Consider the following 25653-nt stretch of genomic DNA (forward strand, 5'->3'; position numbering starts at 1 on the left):
TAGGCAAATTTGGACAAATTTTGGTTCACCAAATATCTGTCTGACAAAAACTGACATTGTGTGCTAAACACTATTCAAAATCTGTCCAAAGGTCAAAGGAAATCTACTATGTCAGAAACAAAGAGAAAAAAAATATCATTTCAGCCACCCTAACTAGTAAAAGTAGGCTACTAGCACCCTATTTTGTGATAAAATAACATAAACTTCAGATTTTAACAACATCAATATCACCGTGTTGATTCAAACTAAACCAAGTATTAAAACATGTAATTAAACTTCACACATGTGTTACGAACCAATCGTAAGCAAACAAAAATTAACTATTAAAGCCAAACGAAACGCACGCTATCGCTGGAGCGATTTAATAAGACCAACTAGACAAACATAATCAAAAATGGATTAAATGAAGAAACAAGATAGAAACTAACTTTAACTAAAAAAATCAAAAAATTAATAACGGGGCAGGATTACGATTTTACCATATACTCTCAAGCATTTCCTCACTACCTCACTTTAATCAACACAAAACTATTTTACTACTTCAACAAGTGCAAAAACAGAAAATTTAACATTCCAGAACTTCAAAACTAATGCTAAAATAATTAATAATAAAAAATAAAATCTGAAAAATAAAAATAAAAATAAAAAATCAGCCATGAAAAAGAATAGGATTTTACCATTTTACAATTCAAGTGGCCGAAAAAAATGGTGGTATGCCAAAAGAGGGTGTTCGGGGAGGTCGCCGGAATTTGGCCGGATTTTGGTCGCCGGATTTTCAGGGTGAAATTGGCATCAATAGCTAGGTCTTGAGGAGCTCTATCCATTGATGTATGTATTGTGGGGTGGTAGTGGTTGGAGCTTCAATAGTTTGGGCAAAAAAGTGACGGGAAATTTTCCTAGATCTAAGATTCAAGGAGTTTGAGGGATTTTTTAATGATTTGGTTTGGAGATATGGAAAGAGGAAGTTGTGGAGATTGCATGGTGTGAATTTGGAGGTGTTTGGAGGTTGTCCGCCGGCGGCGGTGATTTCCGGCCGGCGGCGGTGGGGCGACGGCAACGGCTTGGGGGGAGAGAGAAGAGAGAGTGATGAGAGGGAAAGAAGAGAGAGGAAATAATGAGGAAATGGGGCAAATTTTTGGGGATTTTAGGCTTTAAATACCTAGGATGAAGATCAAACTAGGACCGTTGGATTAAATCAAGATGGGTGGATGAGATTGAATCTTGTCACTTAACCAAAACATCGTAATTTCAAGACAAAACTACGTCGTTTTAAGCTCTTCTTGGAAGCCCCCTTTTGGACCGAATTTGGGCTCTTTGGTCTCATATTTTGGGTCAATTTTGGCACAATTTTAATTAAATTACACTAGCCCAAACCCTACTCCATTTATCAAACCATTACTCAACTCTTAAAACATATACATACACAAATAAGAACAAACACACACACATACATACATATATTTATATATATATATATATTTATATATATATATATATATATATATATATAAGGAAAAAATTAGGCATTTACAGCTGCCCCTCTTTGCTCGAGAACATGAAGAGTTTTCGTGCAAAGAGAAATAAATGCCATGGATAATTTTTTGCTCACATTCACTCTAGTGGAAGCATTTTGAAAAAGGTGGTGACCGAACCTTGCTTCTGAGGTTGCCTACACATCCTTGGCTATAAAGGAATCAGGTCAGTGTAATTCTGGGAAAATTTGGTAGGTGGGACTACCAGACACTGGAGTTAAGACTGCTGTTGCTGCTGCTGTTGCTATTACTCTTACCTTTACTGCTTCTTACACCAAAAGAAAAAGAGAAGAGCACTACATTTGTCTGCAAACTAAGAGTACAAAAATTCCTATCCACGTGCCTTCTAGAGTCAAATCTTGATTCTTGACCTGCTCGCTTGTGTTGACCTTAGATTGGATCTTAATTCTTTTGAAGAAAAGATTATGACTCAATCTCGATGTCTTGCTTTTTGGATCAGAATTTGAGAAGATGAATCTTGAGAAGCTGGGCCGCTGACACATTATCAAAGCTAAACTCCGACTATCTTATGATCGAATGATTTCTTTCTTCTGATGAGAAACTGAAACTACAAGCTTTAATCGTCACTTGTGCTATACGGCAGATCCTGCAAAGCCATCAAAGACAAACAAAAACGAACAAAATTTTTCTGCCCCAGTTTGGCACTAGGAAAATTCTATGAGTTATTAGAAAAATCTGTAAATTATCTAATTTATTGAAAAGGCAGATAGAAACAGTAGTATAAACTAGCTGAAAGAGATAAAATTTGGTAACGAAGGATAGTTTAACCAGGGATCGGTACCTTGTGCAACTGAAAGGAAATGTAATCATAGGCTGGTACCCTCTCTTACTGGAAGGAAATAGAATCAGGTGTTAGCACCATGTATTATCGATAAAGTATTGAATCCCTCTAGGCGAAATGGTTCGATCTGATTTAAACTGTATTTAAACAACTTGAGCGAAGATTACTTCTACCCGGAACTACGAACTAGATCCCCCTAGGCGAAATGGTTCTACCTGGGTTAAGCTACGTAAAACACCCTGAGCGAAGAGTACTTCTACCCGAAAACTATGAGCTAGATCCCCCCTAGGCGAAACGGTTCTACCTGGGTTAAGCAGAGCGAAGAGTACTTCTACCCGGAAACTATGAGCTATATCCCCCTAGGCGAAACAGTTCTACCTGGGTTAAGCTACGTAAAACACCCTGAGCAAAGAGTACTTCTACCCAGAAACTATAAGCTGAATCCCCATAGGAGAAATGGTTCTACCTGGGTTAAGCTACGTAAAACACCCTGAGTGAAGAGTACTTCTACCCGGAAACTATGAGCTAGATCCCTCTAGGCGAAATGGTTCTACCTGGGTTAAGCTACGTAAAACACCCTGAGCGAAGAGTACTTCTACCCGAAAACTATGAGCTGAATCCCCATAGGAGAAATGGTTCTACCTGGGTTAAGTTACGTAAAACACCCTGAGTGAAGAGTACTTCTACCCGAAAACTATGAGCTGAATCCCCATAGGAGAAATGGTTCTGCCTGGGTTAAGCTGCATAAAACACCCTGAGTGAAGAGTACTTTTACCCGGAAACTATGAGCTGGATCCCCCTAGGCGAAACGGTTCTACCTAAGTTAAGCTTCAGAAAACACCCTGAGTAAAGAGTACTTCTACCCGTAAACTATGAGCAGGATCCCACTAGGAGAAACGGTTCTACCTGATTTAAGCTTCAGAAATAGGAGGTGTGAACATTAGTGATGCATGCTGAAAATAAAAGAAAAATGGAGATTTTAAGGATCTTACGTTTGGTGACATTCGTTCACTTAGGACCGACATTCTGCACTACTTTGTTCCTACTTTAAACAAAGAAAAACTTGTGAGTTTTTAAATTGGTGGTTGGTTTGTGGCCTTGATGCCCTGAGTAGCTTGATTCACGACCACTACTGTCGAAGAACCGATTCTGTCAGCGTGGTACCGAGATGTTATCCCGCTCTGTATCATTTTATAGAGACCTTGGCTTCACAATATTGCCCCAAATTGTTTCATACCTAGATGTCCATGGTACCGCTACCCTTGTCTCTAAGGAAATGCATTTTTCTCTAAAATCAAACTCAGTTGTCTTACCCCAGTATCAGTTTATGTCCGTAGTGCTCATCAACTTTTCTCATAAAGTAGGTCTTGCTTAGGCGACCTTTTCAGCTCTTTTTTTAGACAGTTTGTTTGTCTTATTGAATGAGATCAGAGATGGATTCGTGCCTTCGTCAATGCCACATATGCCCCAAATTGTACTCGACATTACGGGGAAGCTGTAGCCAGTTTTGCAGCCCTTTCTTCGCTTCGATTTTGATGCAGGATTAGACCGAAGGGGACTCAAAGAAAAATTATGGGTAAAAACAGAATAATAATTGGAAGCGAAAAAGAACTATGCTTAAACAAAAGGTGCCCCTTTCGGGAAAAGGAATAGGGAGACTTATCTGGAGGTATGTGCCGACTTTAATGAATCATGACATGCATTTTGGAATGGATGCCTGATCTGTCTGAGCTGTCTAATTCTCAAAATCCTCCGCAAATGTTCATCTTGAATTTGTCTTGGTTGTGCTCATGCCGGAGAATCAAAGACCCTTATTCGGCTAGTAGTGCCCATTGCAGGTTTTTGCTAACTAACCTCTCTCATTTCTCTACTAACTTTCACCTTATGGTGCCCATCTGGGTTTTCACCAATAAGACTCTCTCATTTCTCTGCTCACTATCGCCTTATAGTGCCCATACGGGTTTTCACTAATAAGACTCTCATTTATTTTTCTTTTTTTGACTAAGATACTGTATGAGGGAGGTTATCCAATGCCTTTGGCATAGGGACTTCAATCATTCTTAAAAAACATCGATCAAAAGTTCTTGAAAGATAAAAAGGCGAAATGAACCTTGAACTAAATTACAACTTTTGGAATCATTTTTACAGAAAAAACCGTTAAATAAAACAAATTTCTGCCCCAGTTTTGGAGTATTGGGAATATGGATTTTTTGTTCTGATGGGACCGAACCCAGGGTAAAGCTGCCTACGTATCCTTTCGGAATCAGGTCAGATGTAGTTCAATGACTCAGAAATTTGTTGTTGTTGTTTGTTATTTTTTTACAAGTACACAAGTTCCAAGAAGTGAGAAACAAGGAAGACAAATACGGCTCAAAAGGATTAACAAAAAGGGTGACACCTATTTGGAATAGCGAGCAAACGATAGCCTTCGCCACTTCAATCTGAGAAAATTAATGTGTGAAAATTCTACAATGGGTATATATCAGACATAATATCTTTTAGCTGCATCTGCGTTAATAGTCATGTCTGGTACCCGTCCTTCTTCATCTACCAAGTGCAAGGCCCCTTTTGGTAACACTTTTTTGATGATGTAGGGTCCTTGCCAGTTTAGGGCGAACTTTCCTTTAGCTTCTACCTGGTGCGGAAGGATGCGTTTTAAAATCAGCTGGCCTACCTCAAACTGCCTTGGGCACACTTTCTTATTGTAAGCGCGTGCCATTCTTTGTTGGTATAACTGGCCGAAACACACTGCTGCTAGCCGTTTTTCATCGATCAACATCAGTTGTTCTAATCTGGTCTTGACCCACTTAGTTTCTTCAATCTTTGATTCCACAATAATTCGGAGAGAGGGAGTTTCGACTTCAGCGGGTATTACAGCTTCAGTTCCGTATACAAGCAGATACAGAGTTGTGCCAACAGATGTGCGAACAGTCGTACGGTATCCCAAAAGAGCAAAAGGCAACTTTTCATGCAATTGCCTGGAACCTTGGATCATCTTCCTAAGAATCTTCTTGATGTTCTTATTTACCGCTTCAACTGCTCCATTGGCTTTTGGCCGGTAAGGGGTAGAATGGCGATGCATGATTTTAAATTGTTCGCATACCTCCTTCATCAAATGACTATTTAGATTGGCTGCATTGTCAGTGATAATGGTCTTTGGGATACCAAAGCGACAAATGATGTTGGAGTGAACAAAGTCTACCACTGCTTTCTTGGTGACTGCTTTGAAAGTGACGGCTTCCACCCACTTGGTGAAGTAATCAATTGCAACCAAAATGAATCTATGCCCATTTGAAGCCTTTGGCTCGATCGGCCCAATAACATCCATTCCCCAAGCAATGAAAGGCCAAGGAGAGGACATGGGATGCAACTCCGAAGGAGGCGAGTGAATTAGGTCACCGTGAATCTGGCACTGGTGACATTTGCGAACAAATCAGAAGCAATCTCGCTCCATGGCAAGCCAGTAATACCCTGCCCGTAGAATCTTCTTCACCAAAACATATCCATTCATGTGAGGTCCGCATACCCCTTAATGCACTTCACTCATGATCTGCTCTGCTTCTGTAGCATCTATGCATCTCAACAAGTTTAAATCTGGGGTCCTCTTGTACAAAATTTCCCCATCCAGGAAGAAACCACTGGCGAGTTGCCTTATAGTTCTTTTTTGATCTCCTTTGGCATGCTCTGGATATTCTCTTGTTTTCAGGAATCGTTTTATGTCATGATACCATGGTTCACCATCTGGTTCTGTCTTAATTGTATTATAGTAACTATGTTGATTCCGAACTTGAATTTCTAGTGGATCAATATGAGTGTTACCTAGATAAGGGAGCATCGAGGCTAGAGTAGCCAATGCATCGGCTAGCTCGTTGTGAAATCGGGGAATGTACCTGAACTCGATAGATTTGAATTTTTTGCTCAAGTCTCGCACACATTGTCTGTACGGAATAAGTTTGATGTCTCGAGTCTCCCATTCGCCTTGGGCTTGCCTGATAAGCAAGTCAGAATCTCCCATAACTAATAGTTCACGCACATCCAGATCGATGGCCATTTTCAAATCCATGATACAAGCTTCATATTTTGCCGTATTATTAGTACAGAGGAACCGAAGTTAGGCCGTTGCAGGGTAATGGTATCCAATAGGTGAGATGAGGATTGCCCCGATCCCAACTCCTTTGATATTGACAGCCCCATCAAAATACATTTTCCATACAGGGTGATCGTCTGGAACCACTTCCTCTATCGAGTTGACCTCTTCGTCCGGGAAGTATGTGCTAAGTGGCATGTACTCATTATCAACTGGATTCTTTGCTAAATGATCTTCCAAAGCCTATTCTTTCATCGCGGTGCGAGTGACATAAACGATGTCAAACTCTGTGAGCAGGATTTGCCATTTTGCGAGCCTGCCAGTAGGCATTGGCTTTTAAAAGATGTACTTCAAGGGATCCATTCTGGATATGAGGTAAGTAGTGTAGGCCAAAAGATAATGTCTCAACTTTTGAGCGACCCAAGTCAAGGCATAACATGTCCTTTCTAAAAGGGTGTACTTAACCTCATAATCGGTGAACTTCTTGCTCAAATAATATATTGCATGTTCCTTTCTGCCTGTTGCTTCATGTTTCCCCAGAACACATCCAAAGGAATTATTCATCACTGATAGATATAAAAACAAAGGCCTACCAGGTTCAGGTGGGACCAGTACAAGGGGTTTTGACAGATAATCTTTGATCCTGTCAAAAGCCTTTTGGCAATCGTCTGTCCATCTGACAACGGCATCCTTTTTCAGCAACTTAAAGATGGGCTCGCATGTGGTTGTGAGCTGAGCAATGAACCTACTGATGTAGTTCAACCTCCCGAGCAAACTCATGACCTCTTTTTTGTTCTTCGGGGGTGGCAGATCTCGAATGGACTTTATCTTAGATGGATCCAATTCGATGCCTCTCCGGCTGACTATAAAACCGAGGAGTTTCCCAGATGGGACCCCAAATGCACACCTGGCTGGATTAAGCTTAAGGTCATACCTACAAAGCCGCTTGAAGAACTTTTTCAAATCACACACGTGATCGGCTTGTGTCTTTGATTTTATGATGACATCGTCGACATATACTTCAATCTCTTTGTGCATTATGTCGTGAAAAATGGTGGTCATGGCCCTCATGTAAGTTGCCCTTGCATTCTTTAAACCGAATGGCATGACCGTGTAACAATAAGTACCCCATGGCGTGGTGAAAGCGGTCTTTTCTATATCATCCTCATCCATTAGAATTTGGTGGTACCCATCATAGCAATCCACAAATGATTGGATCTCATGCTTTGCGCAATTATCTACAAGAATGTGGATGTTTGGCAAAGGAAAATTATCCTTTGGACTTGCTTTGTTCAGGTCCCTATAGTCGACACAAACTCTGGTTTTTCCATCCTTCTTTAGCACGGGCACAACATTTGCCACCCAGGTGGTGTATCGGATAGCTCTAACCACATTGGCGCTTAGTTGCTTCATTATTTCTTCTTTGATTTTGTCGCTCATGTCTGTTTTAAATTTTCATTGCTTTTGTTGGACTGGTGAAAAACCAAGATATTTAGGAAGCTTATGAACCACCAGATCAGCACTTAAACCCGGCATATCATCGTAAGACCAAGCAAACACATCTCTGTATTCAAATAAAAGTTGAATCAAGATATCTCTGGTTTTTTGTTCAGTGTGAATGCTTATCTTTGTTTCTCTAACTTCTTCAGGACTTTCGATATTAATCGTCTCAGTTTCATTTAGGTTTGGATTAGGCTTGTTTTCAAATTGTTCCAACTCTCTTTTTATTTCCTCAACAATCTCATCTTCCTCATATTCAACCTATTGATGCGTTATTTCGATATTAGACAGCTTTTCAAGATCTGGGCATGAATTCCGCATGCATGTCATGTTATTAAAGCTAACATTAACAAAACTGAAATGAAAATAAAATGACAGGAATTAGGAAAAGGAAAAGATAGGAAACTTAATAGGAAACTGAACTGCATTTTATTGAATTCGAAAGGATAGAAGGGTTAACATCAAAACAAAACAATCATCCTGAGATATTTGGATTACAACCCTGAAAGTAACCCAAAATACAAAAAAAAGCTGCAAAAGCAGACTACCAAGACTCCTTCCTTGTGGGGAGAGGAGTTTCTTCCCAGTTGGTGAGCATGGTGTCTGGGTCAATTAGTTGTATATCGGCACGACTAGTGCCTTCACCAGCCTGGATCATATTCACTTCAGAAAACATCTCGCTGAGGCCATGGCAAATTTCATCAATGTTTTCATGCGCCGAGGAATTTTGACCCTCTCGGAGTCGTGGCTTGACAAAAGTGTAGAAAATATGAGGGATAGGCTGTTGCAAGACCCATCCACTCTTTTTGCGGTGTTTGGATTTGTTTTTGTCTGCTTGTGTTGGCCTGAAGCCTAAGCCAAAAGTACCCCGGTTGCCTAACGGAGAAATAGGCTCTAAAATTCCTTGCAATGATGCCCCCAAACCTTTTCCTGGCTCATAACCTTGTCTCATCATAACCGTAGCCACCATTACAGATGTGGCGGAAAGACGAGGATGCAGAATGGGCTTTCCTTCCTTGACATGGTCCACAACAACCACTTCAAAAGCCTGATAGACAATGGACTCAGAACCTTCCTTGGCCTCAATACAGGGGATTAATGGGTCTTTATAAACGGAAGACTCGTCTTCTCCGTGAACAATAATTTCTTGCCCGTCATGTTCGAATTTGAGCATCTGGTGCAAGGTGGATGGCACAGCTCGAGCTGTATGGATCCATGGCCTTCCAGGAAGAAAGTTATAAGAAGTGACCATGTCCACTACTTGGAAAACAATCTCAAAGTCCACCGGCCCAATCGTCATGGTGAGGTTGATTTCCCCCATGGTATCTCTCGCTGAGCCATCGAAAGCCCGAATGCGAACATTACTGGGTCGGATTCTATCTGTATTGATTTTCATGCTTTACAAAGTAGAGAGAGGGCATACATCTACACTTGAGCCTCCATCAACCATGACTCTCTTTACATAATGCCCCTCACATTTGACCATCAAGTTCAAAGCCCTATTGTGCCCGGCTCCTTCCTCGGGAAGTTCATCATCGGTAAATAAGATTCTGTTTACCTCAAAAAATCTATTGGCCATCTTCTCTAACTGATTCACTGTGGTCTCCTTTGAGATATTTGCCTCGTTCAGGACCTTGATTAGTACATGGGCATGCTCTTTGGAATGTATGAGCAGAGATAGTAGAGAGATTTGGGCAGGAGTCTTTCTTAGCTGGTCAATGATTGAGTAATCCTGAGCTTTCATTTTCTTCAAAAACATTTCTTTCTCTGCTTCAGTGACTGGCTTCTTTATTGGCAATTGGCCTCCTCTGATTTGCTTGGCCTTTATCAACTCTTTTGGAGAATAACACCTCCCCGATCGAGTCAAACCTCAAGTTTCCCCCACTTCCTCTATGATTTCCTTGCCTTTGTAGGTCATCACAGTTTTGTTGTAGTTCCAAGGAACAGTTTTTGTGTTTGTCACATGGGGTTGCACGACAGGTTTGATTATGATCGGCTCTGTTATGCCATTCATTCCGCCCCGATTCTGCCTTGTGACGGGGTGGCCTCCAAGGACATACAACCTTGGGCTTGGAACATTGGAGCGAACCTCTAACCTCGAGACCTTGGGCACAAATAAAGTTACCTTTTCTGAGTTCGGGGCGCCTTTCACAATCAACGGCACATCTCAGCTTGGTCTTACTTCCAGACTTGTTCCTTCTTGAATTGCTCCCACTGTCATTTCTGTTTGGTCGACCGGCTTGTATTCCTGATCTCGGCCAATCATTACCATAAAATGAACATCGTTGTGTTCCGGCAACGGGTTGTTTGTCACATTAGGAGGGTCCTCGCCATTCGTTACTACAATTAATTTTTCAAAAATGAGTCTTTCTATGGCTCCTTTTAGAGTCCAATAGTTATCGGTGCTATGCCCTGGGGCACCTGAATGATATTCACATCTAGCATTTGCTTGAAATCTATGTGAATTCGGATGCATGTGGTGGGGAGCGATGGGTCCAATCACGCCCATTTGCTTCAACTTTTGGAATAGACTAGAGTATGATTTAGCCAATGGAGTGAATTTTTCTTCCGGTCTCTGCTCTCGACCATAATCCTGCCTAGGACGAGCATTGTAGAGTGCCCGAAAATTTTGTTGCTGAGGTCGGGGGCCCCTTGGAGCTGGTGCTCGTACCTGCTGATTGGGAGGCCGAGCATATGATTGAGCATTGAACAATGTATATTGTGGTGGGCCCACAGAGCATTGAGGAATTGGCGGGGGATAGTAATGTTCAGGGTAGCTGGATCGCCCCTGCTGAACTTGTACATAAGGGTGTGATGCCCCTCTTTGAACTTTCCTAGATCCCGAGGTCATCATAGAACCTTCATCTCTCTTTTTCCTATTTGCAAAACTTCCCGACCCATTTTGGATCTCTTGGGTGGTGGCTTTGAGAGCAGCCTGACTTACAATTCTGCCAGTCTTTAGGCCATTTTTGACCATTTCCCCTATCTTGATTGCTTCAGCAAAAGGCCTACCCATTGTAGACATCATGTTTTGGAAATAATCAGGCTCTTAAGCCTCCAAAAAGATAGTGATCAACTCATGATTATCCATGGGCGGCTTAACTCTAGTCGCTTGCTCCCTCCACTTGATGGCGTACTCCCTAAAGCTTTCCGTCGGCTTTTTCTTCATATTGGATAGGGAATTGCGGTCTGGTGCAATATCAATGTTGTATTGGAATTGCTTGACGAAGGCCTAGGCCATGTCATCCCAAACATGCCAGTGAGAGATGTCTTGGTCAATGAACCATTCGGAAGCTACCCCCATAAGGCTTTCCCCAAAGTAAGCCATCAACAACTCTTCCTTTCCTCTTGCACCCCTCAGCTGGTTGCAGTACCTTTTCAAGTGGGCGATAGGGTCGCCGTGTCCATCATATTTCTCAAATTTTGGGGTTTTGAACCCTCGTGGCAAATGGATATGAGGGAACATGCATGGATTACTGAATGAAACACTTTTGTGACCACCTAGTCCCTGTATGTTCTTTATATTCTGTTCAAAACTTTTCATTTTCTTGGCCATCTCATCTGGCTTAATCGTCGTGGCAGGCATTTCATTTTCCACAAGTGATTCGTATCGAGGAGTCTGATTGTATGGAGCCGAGACTCAAAAAGCCATATTCGGAGAATAGTATTGTCCATCATAAGCATGAGATGGTGGCTCATTATCTGGCCTCGTCACAGGAGGTGGTGGCGGGATTGTATATACTGGTGTGCCAGACACGACGAGAGGGGTGTTCCTGACCGGTGCGACTAGAGGTCGCATATTAGAGGTACTGGGGGCAGCATGGAGGCTGTAGTTCGGCACATACCCTGGTGGTAGAATGGGGTCGCTCGTTGCATGGAGCGGTGGTTGAGTAGCCTGGGGTATGGTGTAAGTTCCCTCTGAGGGACCCTGGGGTGGAGGTCGACCAGAAATCCAAGCTTGATATACATCTGACAGTTGTTGTCTCAATTTTCTTATCTCCTCAGACTCTTGCTCAACTGACTGACCCTGCGGATTGTCACTGAACAACTCGATTTCATCACTGTTATCCATTACTATTGGTCCCTTAGATCTTGTGAAGTAATGATGTGCTGCCAGATTTACCACAAACCAACCACCTTAAACTTACTGGTTTAAGAGACAACAAACGTGTTAGGGTTAGGAATTTTATAGATATGAATTACACGTAATATGTCATGCTCCTAACATCACCACCATTTCTAAAATGCTTTTGGAAGGCTTCAATGTTTCATTCCGGCATATCAGCTTGTTGCTTATGACACTGTTATTTCCTTCTTCTTCTTTTTTTTTATTATTTTTTTTTCACTCGCCTTATTTGATCCCTTACTTTAGAGCCATTTTAAAATGAATACTTGATCGAGCCTTTTGTGAGTTGCCTACGTATCATGTCGCCGTATGAATCAGATCATTACGTAGTTCAGATATGCAAGACACTTGATTTTTTTTTTACAAAACAAACATCAAAAACTTTTTTATTGATTTTCGATATAATATTTTGATACAAGACTGAAAAATCAAGAGTTACATAAAGATAAACGATACAAAACCTGACTCAAATAGTATTTTTAAAATAAAAGTCAAAACAACACCAAAAGACTCTTATAGACTTAGAAACAACAAAAGCATAATGAAAAGGACTGATAACTAAAAGAAGACTTTGATCTCTGCAGTAGAATCCACCAGCATTACTGTAATCAAGGCTCTTGTTCCTGCGGCTGACCCCCAACATTGCGGTATATCCTTTCCAAGTCTACAGATATATGAAGAGCGACATTCAATGATACTTCTGCAAACCGCTCGGGCGTCATGCCCTGGCAACTCCTACATGCTCTTGAGGTATATGTGGCTACCTCGAGGATCTTTCCCTTAATGTATTCCTGAGCCACGTGCAGCTCTTGATTCTGCTGACCACGGGTCTCAGCTAGATCCAGCGCATCACGCTCGCGGTCCAAGGCCATATCTTTCTGGCGCCGAACTTCTAGCGACTCCGATTCTAATTGATTGATCACCTTTTGGTAGTGGTGTCTTTCTATTTCAAACTCCGCGATCTGGCTCTCTTTGCTTGACTCAACTCCCCCTATCTGATCTCTCAGACCTTGGATTAATGGAGCGAAACCTCTACATTCATGATCACGGACTACCCTAAACTAGGCTTCTTTCTCTTCTTGCTACTGAGCGGTTGTGACTATGTTCTTCTTTCGAATTTGGGCTTTGAGCGCTTGCTTCTCTCGTGCCCACTAAGCCTTTTCCCGCACAAAATCAGCTTGTTGTACGTCAATGGCTGTCTCCAGAATGCCCTTATCTTCTTGTAAAGTGTCAATACGAGATTGGAACTCTTGCGCCACTTCCCTTCTGGTTTCTCTAACTCTGACCTCGATCTCTCTCTCCCAATCAACTGCGTGCCGTATAGATCTCTCTATCCTTTGCTCGGGGATAGCCTGGTTGTGAAACCAGTCAAGGTATGCGAGGCTTACCTCTCCATGTTCACGATCAGCTACCATCTCGTCTAAATTGGAAAATTGACTACCAAACCAAATCTTCTGTGCATATGACTCCCTTGGAGGTTCCTCTCCCTTGAATTCCTACATGAACGGGCGCATGTCCTCAATCGGGGGCCTCTTTTTCTATCTCCCTAACTGGCGCATAACGTGTAAAGGCGCGTCGGGTTGGAAACCCCTAAAACCCATGAGTATGAAGAATGGGCGATACGTCGACATATGTATGACCCTAACAGAAGGGAACCAGTAATAGTTCCAAGTGATTCTATCAGCACTCAATGAACCAAGTAATGTCCGCCAAGCCCTCACCCCCTATGGAAGATTACAACTAGCAGCTCTGTCCGGGTGACATCCAATGTAATTCAGCCAATCATCATTGAAATTTACTACTATTGGATGATAATAAAGGTGCTCTATGAACCACATCTGCAGCAGAATGCTGCATCCCTTAAAGTAATCTTCACCTTCTTGACAACGGGTCAAAGCCCAAAAAATATCTCCCAAAATCATAGGAAGAATGGTATGATCCTCGCTACTTTGCAAATACGAGACTACCGCAACCAATCGAATTCTGATGCGCCCACTACACTCCGGAAAGACCATGATCCCTAGAAATAAAATCATGAACGCGAAGATTCTCAACTCCCTCCAAGCATCGTAACTCAACTGGTTGACGAATTTTTGTGCCCGAGAAGTTCTCAAACCCTTCCTCGTCTCCAAATCTGTCATAAAAATATTCCGACGTAACCTAACCTTCATTTAAGCAAATCATTGGAATTCGACGAAGGCATAACTTTTTTAAAAAATTGTTCACACAAACTTTTCTCGGAGCAACAGGCCTTTTCCCACGAAGGTCTCTCCCCAATACGGTGAACCCACCTAATTCTTCCAATGTGGGTGTCATTTCACAATCTTTGAACTTGAAGGCATTGTTCGTGGGGTCCCAAAAACCTAGTAGAGCCTCGATTAAATCTCTGTTAGGCTTAATTCCCATGAGGTTGGTGAGGAACTTGAGGTGCTTAAATACTCGATTCCGTTCCCATGTAGCAAAACTAGCCCACCAATTACAGAAACTACTCGGGGTCTTATCTCTGATCAAGAACATAGGAGGTGTCTCGTCCCTTACTCTTTTCTGACTGCTTCTTTGTGGAGAACTCATGGTGATCCTAAGAATAAGATAAAAAAGGGTTAGGACTTACCTAAACTATATGCAAATTATGATCATTCATTATTTTATTTTATTTTTTGGTCAATTTAGGACTCGATCTATTTTTTTTTAATTACAATATATATTTTGAAATTACCGGACAAAAAAGTTGAGATGATAAAAGCGAAAAATGGCTATTATTACAAAAACGACCCTTTAATACTTCCATAGAAGGCATAAAGGATGTCTCGGCAAAAACAAGCCAAACACAGGAACAAAACAATAAAAATAGACAAAATAATAAATAAAAAAAACTATTTTTACGAAAATGAGCCTTTCAATATGAGTATAACCAGATAAAAATAGCTACTTTTTGCAACAACAATCTTTCCGGAAAGGTTTAAAATTGCTTCGACAAAAATGGCCAGACATAAGGGAAAAATGGTAAAAGGTGAATAAATATAGATAAAGTAACTATTTTTACAAAAATGGCCCTTCAGCACTTCCCAGGAAGATTTTAAGGCTGTCTTGGCAAAACAGCAGGAACATGAGGGCCAGACAGTAAAAGGTGACCAAAATAGGCCTTTTTTTTGAAATTTTTATGCTCCCTTTTTTTTTGAAACATGTGGGCTGAACCCGATGGAGGTTGCCTACGTATCTCACATCCGGTGAGAATCAAACCTGCGTAGTTCAGTAAAACAGGGTACTCTCCACTTTTGTTTTTTTTAATAAAAATTAATCTTTACAACTCACACCAGACTACTACAATATATATATATATATATATATATATATATATATATATATATATATATAAAGGTTTATAAGTGAGAATCCAAATTTGAATTTTTTTTTTTAATAATAATTACACTAATTTTTTTTTTCAAAAACCGGTCGACAATGCAAGTAAGCCTTCCAAATGATGTATCAAGTAGCACATACGTGAACATGATGGTCTCAAAGAGGATACCTGTCTTATACGGACCCGGCCCCTGTGCCGAGTTTCGCTAAGTCAAATGCACGTGATGCAAATAAAGCGAACCTACTAGGGATATCCGGCATGAAGCTTGTTCTTCTAGGTTTAGATACTATTGGAGAAGGTATCTAGACTGGCTTACTCGAGCGGACAACTCGAGTCGAGGAGGGTCAGTGTACCGGTAGCATTGCTTTCCGGCTTAACTGGTGGTGCTCCCCGCCTAAAACAGGTGTGACTAAAATCCTTCACCGGGTGACAAACACCTCGGCTATCTCAAAGAAAGTGGGCTATGTCAAGCAAATGCCCAATTTTTAATTTAAAAAAGACTCAGAGGGGGTGCGTGAGAAAATAGTTTATATGTACAGTTCAACAATATCAATATGATAAAAAGCGAACAGGTAGCACATTAGGCACAAATAAATCACAATACTTACAAAATTAATAAAGCCAAATAAAAAGTCAACATGTGCAAGCTCGAATTCTTATGTAAGTCCCTAGCAGAGTCGCCAAAGCTGTCACACCCCTTTTCTACCCCTCAACATAATAATAATATGTGTATGGGCCAAAGAGTTTTTCCAATTAAAGTGACAAAATTTGAATAAGGATTATTTTATTGTTCAGAGTCGCCACTTAGAATTGATTTTTTCGGTGTTCCAAGTCACCATTTATTTGGATCCCTAGTCAAAGGAAGGTTTGACTCTATTTTAATCGGTCCGCGAAAACAAAGTTCGGGTAAGGAATTCTGTTGACCGGGGAGAAGGTATAAGGCATTCCCCGAGTCCCGTGGTTCTAGCACGGTCGCTTTATTGACTTAAACTTGGCTTGAATTAATTTTGGACAAATTGTGATTTATATTATTTTCATGTTTTACCTATCCTCTTTTATCTCTTGATTATTAGAAAAAATTAAAGAATAGTTTTGAATAATAAGATGTCATAACCACACTACGCAAGCGAATGCGTGATCGACGAAATTTATTATTTAGTCATAACGGCGCTACGCAAGCGAATCCGCAGTCATGACAGACGATTGTTAGCACGTTATTTACTTTTGAAAAATTGCTGCAATTGTGTTGGAGGAAACATTAACCCTCTTTTTTCAGAAAATTTATTAAATGTCACTACCACGCTACGCAAGCGAATCCGTGATTATGACAAAAGATTTATAAATTAATTAAAACTATTGAATATGACATGAAATTGATGAATTAACTTATTAAAAGTTAAGCGTCACGCTACACAAGTGAGTCCGTGAAGTTAAAGCGCACCTACTATTTTGCCTAACGTTTAAATTAATTAAAGGAAAACTAGTTAATTAAAATAGTAGAAAAATCTGATATTATTATTATTTTTTCGAGCTTTATAGTTGGGAAAAATTATGCAAATAAATGTTGGACCAACTTTACCTATTTTAAAAGAAATGAGCCAACTTCTTCTTAAAAAAAAATGGGCCAGCTTGTATGGAGCTTTTGGGCGGCTGGAATATATTATTAAAATGGGCCAAGAAATGAATTTCAATTGGCCCAATGCTATATAGAAGAAAAGGGGTAATTTTGTTGTTCAAAGGTAAATGAGCCAACTTTTATCTTTGATTCAATAAGGCCCAAAGTTGATACACTCTTAGCTCTTTACATAGTTTGAGTTCATGACCATTAACTACATAGTCACAATTGTATAAACGCCCACTTTACAAAAATAGCCATTTTGCAAATCTGGCAAAATGGCCAGATTCACAAAGATATTATCACAGCATTCCTAGAAGCATATGTTGGCAGTGAAATTTCAGCAACTAAAACGAACTCATGCTTATGTGTTATACACTTAAAGTCATTCATGGCATACTTATCATTGTTACTCGGATATAATAGCTTGAAAACATGCTTAAAAAATCCATAAACGACCTGCATATCACATTCAAAAACTTACAACTCAATATTCAAGTATTATGAAGGACTATATTCACATTATCACATGCTTGATACATAACGATAACATACAAGCTCTTTTGTTGTCAAACTATTCATCACATCAAACACATTTAAATGGTGCAGCATGTTCAAGTTGTTCCCATTGCTGAAAATACGTACATTACGAGTCTTAAAGGATTACCTGGTAGCAAATAAATAAACAGTAGTTCAACAACTAAAGCAGCATAAAAACAACAGCAAAATAGCAGCAAAACTAGCAGCAAATCCGTGTTAAAACAACCCGAAAACTTAGAGAGGGAACCCAGAAACGAACTCTAAAGAGGACTTATACTTTTCTAAAAGTTTGCACTCTAAGATTTACTCCCAAAGCTCACCATTTCAGCTTACTTTTCATGTGTTCAACTGCTGATTTTTTTTTGGGACAAAGCTATTATAAAAAATGCCCCCTGGAAGTATGATGGAGTCCCACCAAAGTGAGGAAAGGGCAGCCCTTAAATAGGCAAATTTGGACAGATTTTGGTTCACCAAATGTCTATCTGACAAAAACTGACATTGTGTGCTAAACACTGTTCAAAATCTGTCCAAAGGTCAAAGAAAATCTACTATGTCAGAAACAAAGAGAAAAAAAATTATTTCAGCCACCCTAACTAGTAAAAGTAGGCTACTAGCACCCTAACTAGTAAAAAAATAACATAAACTTCAGATTTTAACAACATCAATATCACCCTGTTGATTCAAACTAAACCAAGTATTAAAACATGTAATTAAACTTCACACATGTGTTACAAACCAATCGTAAGCAAATAAAAATAAACTATTAAAGCCAAACGAAACGCACGCTATCGCTGGAGCGATTTAATAAGACCAACTAGACAAACATAATCAAAAATGGATTAAATGAGGAAACAAGATAGAAACTAACTTTAACTAAAAAAAATCAAAAAATTAATAACGGGGCAGGATTACGATTTTACCATATACTCTCAAGCATTTCCTCACTACCTCACTTTAATCAACACAAAGCTATTTTACTACTTCAACAAGTGCAAAAACAGAAAATTTAACATTCCAAAACTTCAAAAACTAATGCTAAAATAATTAATAATAAAAAATAAAATCTGAAAAATAAAAATAAAAATAAAAAATCAGCCATGAAAAAGAATAGGATTTTACCATTTTACAATTCAAGTGGCCGAAAAAATGGTGGTATGCAAAAAGAGGGTGTTCGGGGAGGTCGCCGGAATTTGGCCGGATTTTGGTCATCGGATTTTCAGGGTGAAATTGGCATCAATAGCTAGGTCTTGAGGAGCTCTATCCATTGATGTAGGTATTGTGGGGTGGTAGTGGTTGGAGCTTCATAATTTGGGCAAAAAAGTGACGGGAAAGTTTCATAGATCTAAGATTCAAGGAGTTTGAGGGATTTTTGAAGGATTTGGTTTGGAGATATGGAAAGAGGAAGTTGTGGAGATTACATGGTGTGAATTTGGAGGTGTTTGGAGATGGTCCGCCGGCGGCGGTGGGGCGGCGGCAACAACTTGGGGGGAGAGAGAAGAGAGAGTGATGAGAGGGAAAGAAGAGAGAGGAAATAATGGGGAAATGAGGCAAATTTTTGGGGATTTTAGGCTTTAAATACCTAGGATGAAGATCAAACTAGGACCGTTGGATTAAATTAAGATGGGTGGATGAGATTGAATCTTGAATCTTGTCACTTAAACAAAACGACGTAGTTTCAAGTCAAAACTACGTCGTTTTAAGCTCTTCTTGGCAGCCCCCTTTTGGACCGGGTTTGGGCTCTTTTGGCTCAAATTTTGGGCCAATTTTGACACAATTTTAATTAAATTACACTATCCCAAACCCTACCCCATTTATCAAACCATTACTCAACTCTTAAAACCTATACATACACAAATAAGAACAAACACACACATACATATATTATATATATATATATAAGGCAAAAATTAGGCATTTACACTTATTACTTAATGAACGTGGACGCTTAAACATTTTTCTCATGCGAGCAAAAATTGGGAAGGGAAGCCTAAAAGAAAAGTAGAAGACAAGGAAACATGAATATATGGGGTGGTTGGGACGTATATGAGGAATTATGGGAGGTGGTACCCTTCTAATTGAATTGAACTTGATAAGAGATGGATTAGATGTTGAAAAAGATGTGTCTAATACTTGTAGAAACCTCTTTACCTTGTCTAATAAGGGTTTATAATGACAACTTTAGGGCAAATTGGTAGGGTTTCTCTATGGAGAACTTGACACCTCTCTGTGCATTTTACATTGATTGAAAAGACTCAACTTAAAGGGAGTCCCCTCTTCCACCCCTTACTACAAATTAGAATCTCTAATAGTTCGTCTAAGGGCATAAGCTCTCTCCCAAAAAATTAAAAGTCATCATGTAAATCTGAGAAGAAATTCCTCTGCCAATTGCCCCTACAAAGGATAAAGGCATCCAAGAAATTATTTAAGAAGGGGGGACAAACCCAACATTTTCAACGACAAAGCTTTTGGTAATCGATGGGGTTAAAGGCCTTATAATTTGCTTTAGATAATGGAAGTCAATTAAAGTAGAGACATTATTATATTAACACTAATAATAATCAGACTTGCCTTTTTCTTAAAGTCAATTTCCATTATTTTCTTTTATTCCCTCCTTTCTTTTCAATTTGACAAAAAGGTGAGTTAAAAGTCCCTTTTGTTTATTCGTTTTTCTTGCGTCATTAAGCCTATTAAAATAACTAATTGAAGGATAAACTGATGAATTGAATGATGTAGTTTAACCACTAATCATTATTAACGAGATTTTAAGCTTCCATTTATAGTAAGCAAACCTCATGTTCTTGTCATCATCACTCAATGTCCTAGAACTTGACATGACATAAGATAATTAAGTTTTTTAGTTGTGATTTAACTAAAATGATACAGATATCCATGTGATTATGTTTCCTAACAGTCTTAAATGTCCTGTTTATTACTAGGCTGATAAGGTTATCACATCTGCAATTAATGGACCCCCTAACTGAGAATTCTTTCCAATTCAATGTTCCCGATGGGTAACCAACGTGCCATGCTTCTTTTTGTATTGAGTTCAATTACTACACACTCACACCATCTTTTTTAATATTTTTTTTTTGCTTTAACGACTAGATATATATTAAGAAGAGATTTAAGAGGAGTTGTTACAATAAGGAACCGATCTGAACGATGTTGTTCATAACAAGTCTTTGCGGTGATTAAAGAAAGCAAATAAAGGCACTATGCCCCAGAAAAGTCTTCATGCTCAGCATGTCCGACCAGTTTTTGTGTGCTTGCATAATGTGCTAGACCGTGTGCGACTGAATTGGTTTCACACCATAAACAATAGTATTTACACAATTCATTCAATTAAAATAACTTATTTAATAAGTATTAACTGATAACTAAAATAAATGGTAAGAGATAGGTTATACCATATTAAATTACTCGGATGATATACAAATTCATTCCATTGTCACTTTAACTAAACATAACTTACGCTTTATAATATATTTCAGTGGCAAACAGAAGACTTTTTTTTCATACACAACCCTTATGTTAAAAAAGGAAGGTTAACTATTTCAACTAGTTCATCTCCAATATCATGTACTTAAACAAATGCAACAGTAACATCAACAATCAATGATTTTCTATCGGATCCTTCTGTAAAACAGTAGACCTGCTCTTGAAATGGAGAGAAGTGATTGAAAATTCGAGCGCGGTTTTTTATATTTTTTTTCTATATAAACTGTCCAACCGACTGTCCATTTGTATAAAAGAATTATTTTCCGCTACAATCTTATCTATCAGTATCTAAACCAACCAGAGGCGGATTCAGAATTTGAAGCTTTATAACGACTCGACCAGTCGTTTTGATAACTTGCATTTCGTTATGTGATTTGAGAGTTCCAGTAGCTTCATTTGATGTATTACGACTTGCATGTGTAGTGGGTTTGACTTTCGGGAAGTTCGGGATTGATTGTGAAAGAATAATTCTCAATGCGGTAGCATTAAGTTGGAAGAGTTGACCAAGATTTGACATTTGTGTTAACGGTCTCATATTCGAGATTTGATGGTTTCAATAGATTCATATGGTGACTTTGGAGTTGAGGGTATATCCGGATTTGAATTTGGATATACCCTCAAAGGTTTTGGTTCTATTTATTGAAAGTTAGCAATTTAAAGAATTGGAGCGTTCAAAAGTTTGATCGGGAGTTGACGTTGATGGTATTAGGTCTAGATTGTTGTTCCGTAACTTGGAATAGATTTCTTTTGTCAATTAGAACTTGTATGGAAAGTTTGGTTGTAATTCGAAATGTCTAAGTGTGATTCGGATGCGTTCGGCGATGTTTGAAGTTTTGAAAGTTAAAAAAATATATTTGATCTTCGATTATTGGTTTTGAGGTTATTTCTAGTATTTTGAGCCTTTGTATAAGTTTGGTTAATATATTTAGGCTTGCAAGAATGATTGGACGGGTTCCGATGGGCTCAGATGTGTTTTGGATAGAATTTTAACTTGTTTGGAATTATTTTGAGCATAGGCATGTAATGATCTAAAGGTCCATTTTTAGTTTTATAAATCGGAATTTGATTTCGAGACTTCTAAGAATTTGATAATAATTTATAGGAATGATCTGGAATATTTGATCTAATTTCAATTAGTTGCACTTGTATTTTAAACTCAAGTATGAGTTAATTATTAAACGAGCGGAGTTGGTATAACATTGGGAAAATGAACCGAGAATTGAGTTTCGACTGGACGACTAGGTTTGTATTATTATTTGGGACTCATAGGAACAATAATCGTCGAATTTCGAGTTCGTATGATCAGGGAGTTAGAGTCTTTTTAGTGGAGGGAAAATGGTTGGTGCAAGCAGGTTCTGGTGTGCACTTTTAGCGACAGGAATTAGGCTTTTAACAACCAAATTAGCCTTTATATTGGACTATTTTCTTTACAAGCTCATTTCATCATTTTTGGAGCTAGGGAACTCGGTTGAGGCAATTTTTACCCACTCGGATTTCATAAGTATTCTTGACTCGGATTTGATTATCATTCGTGATTCCATCTTTGATTTTAGTTTTTGAATGGTGAATCTAAGAGAGAAAAATTAGGATATTTGGCAAAAAAAATTTAAAACGAATAATTGAGATTTGAACATCGATTCAGAGTCAGATATGGATGAAATTTTTATGGTTGGACTCGTATTTCAATGAATAGTTGAAATTTATGAGTTTTAAGGAGTTTTGGGAAGTGGGCTCGAGTTGATTTTTTTGCTGACTTTGCTATTTTTCGTAAAAATCGAAGCTTTGTTGTTTGAAATTGATTTCTTTAGTATTATTTGATGTTATTGAGTTATTTTGGCTAGATTTGAGTCAGTCGGAGGTGACTTTTTTGAGAAAACGTTATTTTTGAGGATTAACTTGGGCTTATTGAGGTAAGTTTCTTGGCTAAACTTGATTTGTGACAATAGTTGCCTGAATTATTGATGATGACCACGTGTCAAGGGTGGGTGGTGCACATGCGAGGGGTTGAGCTATATGCGTGCACCGAATTTCTCCATGCTTGGGGTAGCATTTAGACTATTTTTATGCTTTGGTTGAATACATGTAATTTTGATATCATGTTTTTATATGTGGTACGACTACATGACTTCGTGATTCATGCCAGAGATCATATGTAAACTTATTTCTAATAAACATGATACTCGTTATTATGTTGTGTAAACTTCGCACATGCATACACTTTGCATGCTTCACACATTTGTCCCAGAATATGTGATTTGAGATTTTATTGACTGTATACATGTGTTGTTGTATATGTTTCTGTGTTGTGGACTAGTTCGTAGGCACGTGAGTGATCCATGTGGATTGAGTGACTAAGGCACGTGAGTTGTCCATGCGGATGCTATATATTGTGGCACATGAGTTATCCGTACAGCGTGTTGATAAGGATCCATCCCCCTAGGATCGTCCTCTCATGTATCTCTCTTGATGACGTACATATGGTCTGAGGAAAACTGATCAGTGTGTGGGTTTTGCATCTCTTCTCTAGATGCAAATACCTTGGGTATATATATGTCTTATTCGCATATCTTCTCTATATGCTAGATCTAGAACGTACACATGCCTCTTTGTGCATATCTTCTCTATATGCTATTTGGTTCGGATTTTGAGGGAAGTGTACATATCTTCTTTATATGTCTACTTGTGCACACGTGACTTTATGGTACATGCATATCTTTTCTATATGCTGAGTTGTTTACTATTCTAAGATTTGAGCATATCTTCTCTATGTGCATCGATTGGTTATATATGTGTTTCATGCTTAGTCTTGCACTGTAGCAGTATATTTGTAGTATTGTGAACTGAAGAAGTTTGGTGAGTATCTTTGGTCATTCTTGCTCCTATTATCTCGTCGTGGTTAGTTATGATACTTATAGAGTACATGGGATCGGTTGTATTCATAGTACACTTCTACACTTTGTGTACTGGTCTTAGATTCGAGCTGCTTTGGATAACGAAGACGGGCATTGAAGTTGTAGCGACATTCTAGATTCCAGCAATTTATTGTTGATGTTAGTTTAGGATTTTGAATTCTGTTTATGTAAATTTCAATTAGGTCTTGTACTTATTCTTCATACCAGTCTTGTAAATCAAATTCATAGTGGCTCATGACTTGTACTAACAGTACTTTGGGATAGATATATTGATTCCTCTATAGTTTTCATTTAATAAAATTGGAGTTTTTTCATTGTAGTTGTAAGATATAGTTTCTTGGATTACCTAGCAGGTAGGGTTAGGCACCGTTGCGACTCGGTGCGATTTTTGGGTCGTGACAAGCTTTCGGGTACCACATAGCTTTGAACGTCCACGTGTCTCCATTTATACATGAAGATAGAGTAAATATTTTGTCGGTTTGAGCAACTTTGAATTTCGGCTTGGGTTATGTCTTTTTGTTATATATATAAATCATTTGAACGGAAAAATATAGTACTACAGTTATAGTAGAGCGAAGATTTGCAAAAACAAATATTGTTTTCACTTTGTATGAAAAAAGTAAATACTTAACTAATAAGAGACACAAAACGAAAGTTAAAAGTTAATATGTAGAGTAAGATAGTTTACAATAAATACAGAAGAAGAAAAAAAGAGAATGGAATATATAGAATAATAAGAAAGATTAATATGATGTAGCAAACTAAAGGTTCAGAAACCGTTGCTAGTGGGATTCAATCCTTCAAGGCCAAGGTGGAATCTCCCATCCTTTGCTGTTGGCACATTTTTGTTACTCTGGGGGGAGCTTTAATATATGTATGATTTCTTACACATATACTGTCACGATCCAAAATCTACTAGTCATGATGGCACCTAACCCAACCCGCTAGGTAAGCCAACTAATAACTATCAAACTTCAATAATATTAATAAGACAATTAAACAAAGGAATTATCTGAATCTTATACATTTTCCAAGGACTGGTAGTTCAAATCACAAGCTTCTAAGAATAGAATTTACAAAGCTGATATGAAGTAAATATATCTTATGTTTGAAAAGTACAGAAACAAAGTTTTTATAAATCTAAGGTTACAAAATTCGTGTACCGACCATGCTCACAAGGCCCAAAATAACATATGTTATCACTTGACTCTGGAGGGATGGTACCAAATCCAAGAGCAAAAAGAGGCCTAATAGCAATCCCTCATAAATCAATATCCAATCATCATGTCCTTTGCTGCAACTGTATTTCAACCCCATGACCTTACCTGTCATGCCAAAATCTGAGTCTAAATCAAGTACCCATTTGTGATATTTATGCATATGCCAAAGAATTTACAGATAAAAGATGCAGAAGGACTTAATAATTATCACACGGATATGTATACATGTAATCTCTATATGACTACAGACAATTTAAGCAATTAAACATGTGAGGGATAAGTTCCCATGCCTTTGTAAAATAATCATAATCCGAGGAATGATTTCTAGCTAAGTAAGAGAGAAATTGTAGTCACATAGGCCAGACAAATCATGAATCAAATGAGCATATCGTCAAAATAAGCAATACAATATTCAAATTCCACTCCGATCATGATATGAACTATATAAGTGCATATACGC

General features: G+C 38.7%; 2 protein-coding genes across 2 annotated transcripts; both read right to left on the reverse strand.

Moving 5' to 3' along the window:
- Nucleotides 1-4816: 4816 nt before the first annotated feature.
- On the reverse strand, nt 4817-5329 carry LOC138881228 (uncharacterized). Its single transcript, XM_070161437.1, has one exon. It carries the CDS (start codon nt 5327-5329, stop codon nt 4817-4819), a length of 513 nt encoding a protein of 170 aa, XP_070017538.1.
- Nucleotides 5330-5863: 534 nt separating this feature from the next.
- Nucleotides 5864-6385, reverse strand: LOC138881229 (uncharacterized). Its single transcript, XM_070161438.1, has one exon. The coding sequence runs from the start codon at nt 6383-6385 to the stop codon at nt 5864-5866; it is 522 nt and encodes a 173-aa protein (XP_070017539.1).
- Nucleotides 6386-25653: the final 19268 nt, after the last annotated feature.

Source organism: Nicotiana sylvestris, chromosome 11, assembly GCF_000393655.2.
Source record: "Nicotiana sylvestris chromosome 11, ASM39365v2, whole genome shotgun sequence".
Lineage (NCBI taxonomy): Eukaryota > Viridiplantae > Streptophyta > Magnoliopsida > Solanales > Solanaceae > Nicotiana > Nicotiana sylvestris.

Coding starts and splice junctions, on each gene's coding strand:
- LOC138881228 (XM_070161437.1), bottom strand. CDS start 5,329: ATGATCCAAGGTTCCAGGCAATTGCATGAAAAGTTGCCTTTTGCTCTT.
- LOC138881229 (XM_070161438.1), bottom strand. CDS start 6,385: ATGGCCATCGATCTGGATGTGCGTGAACTATTAGTTATGGGAGATTCT.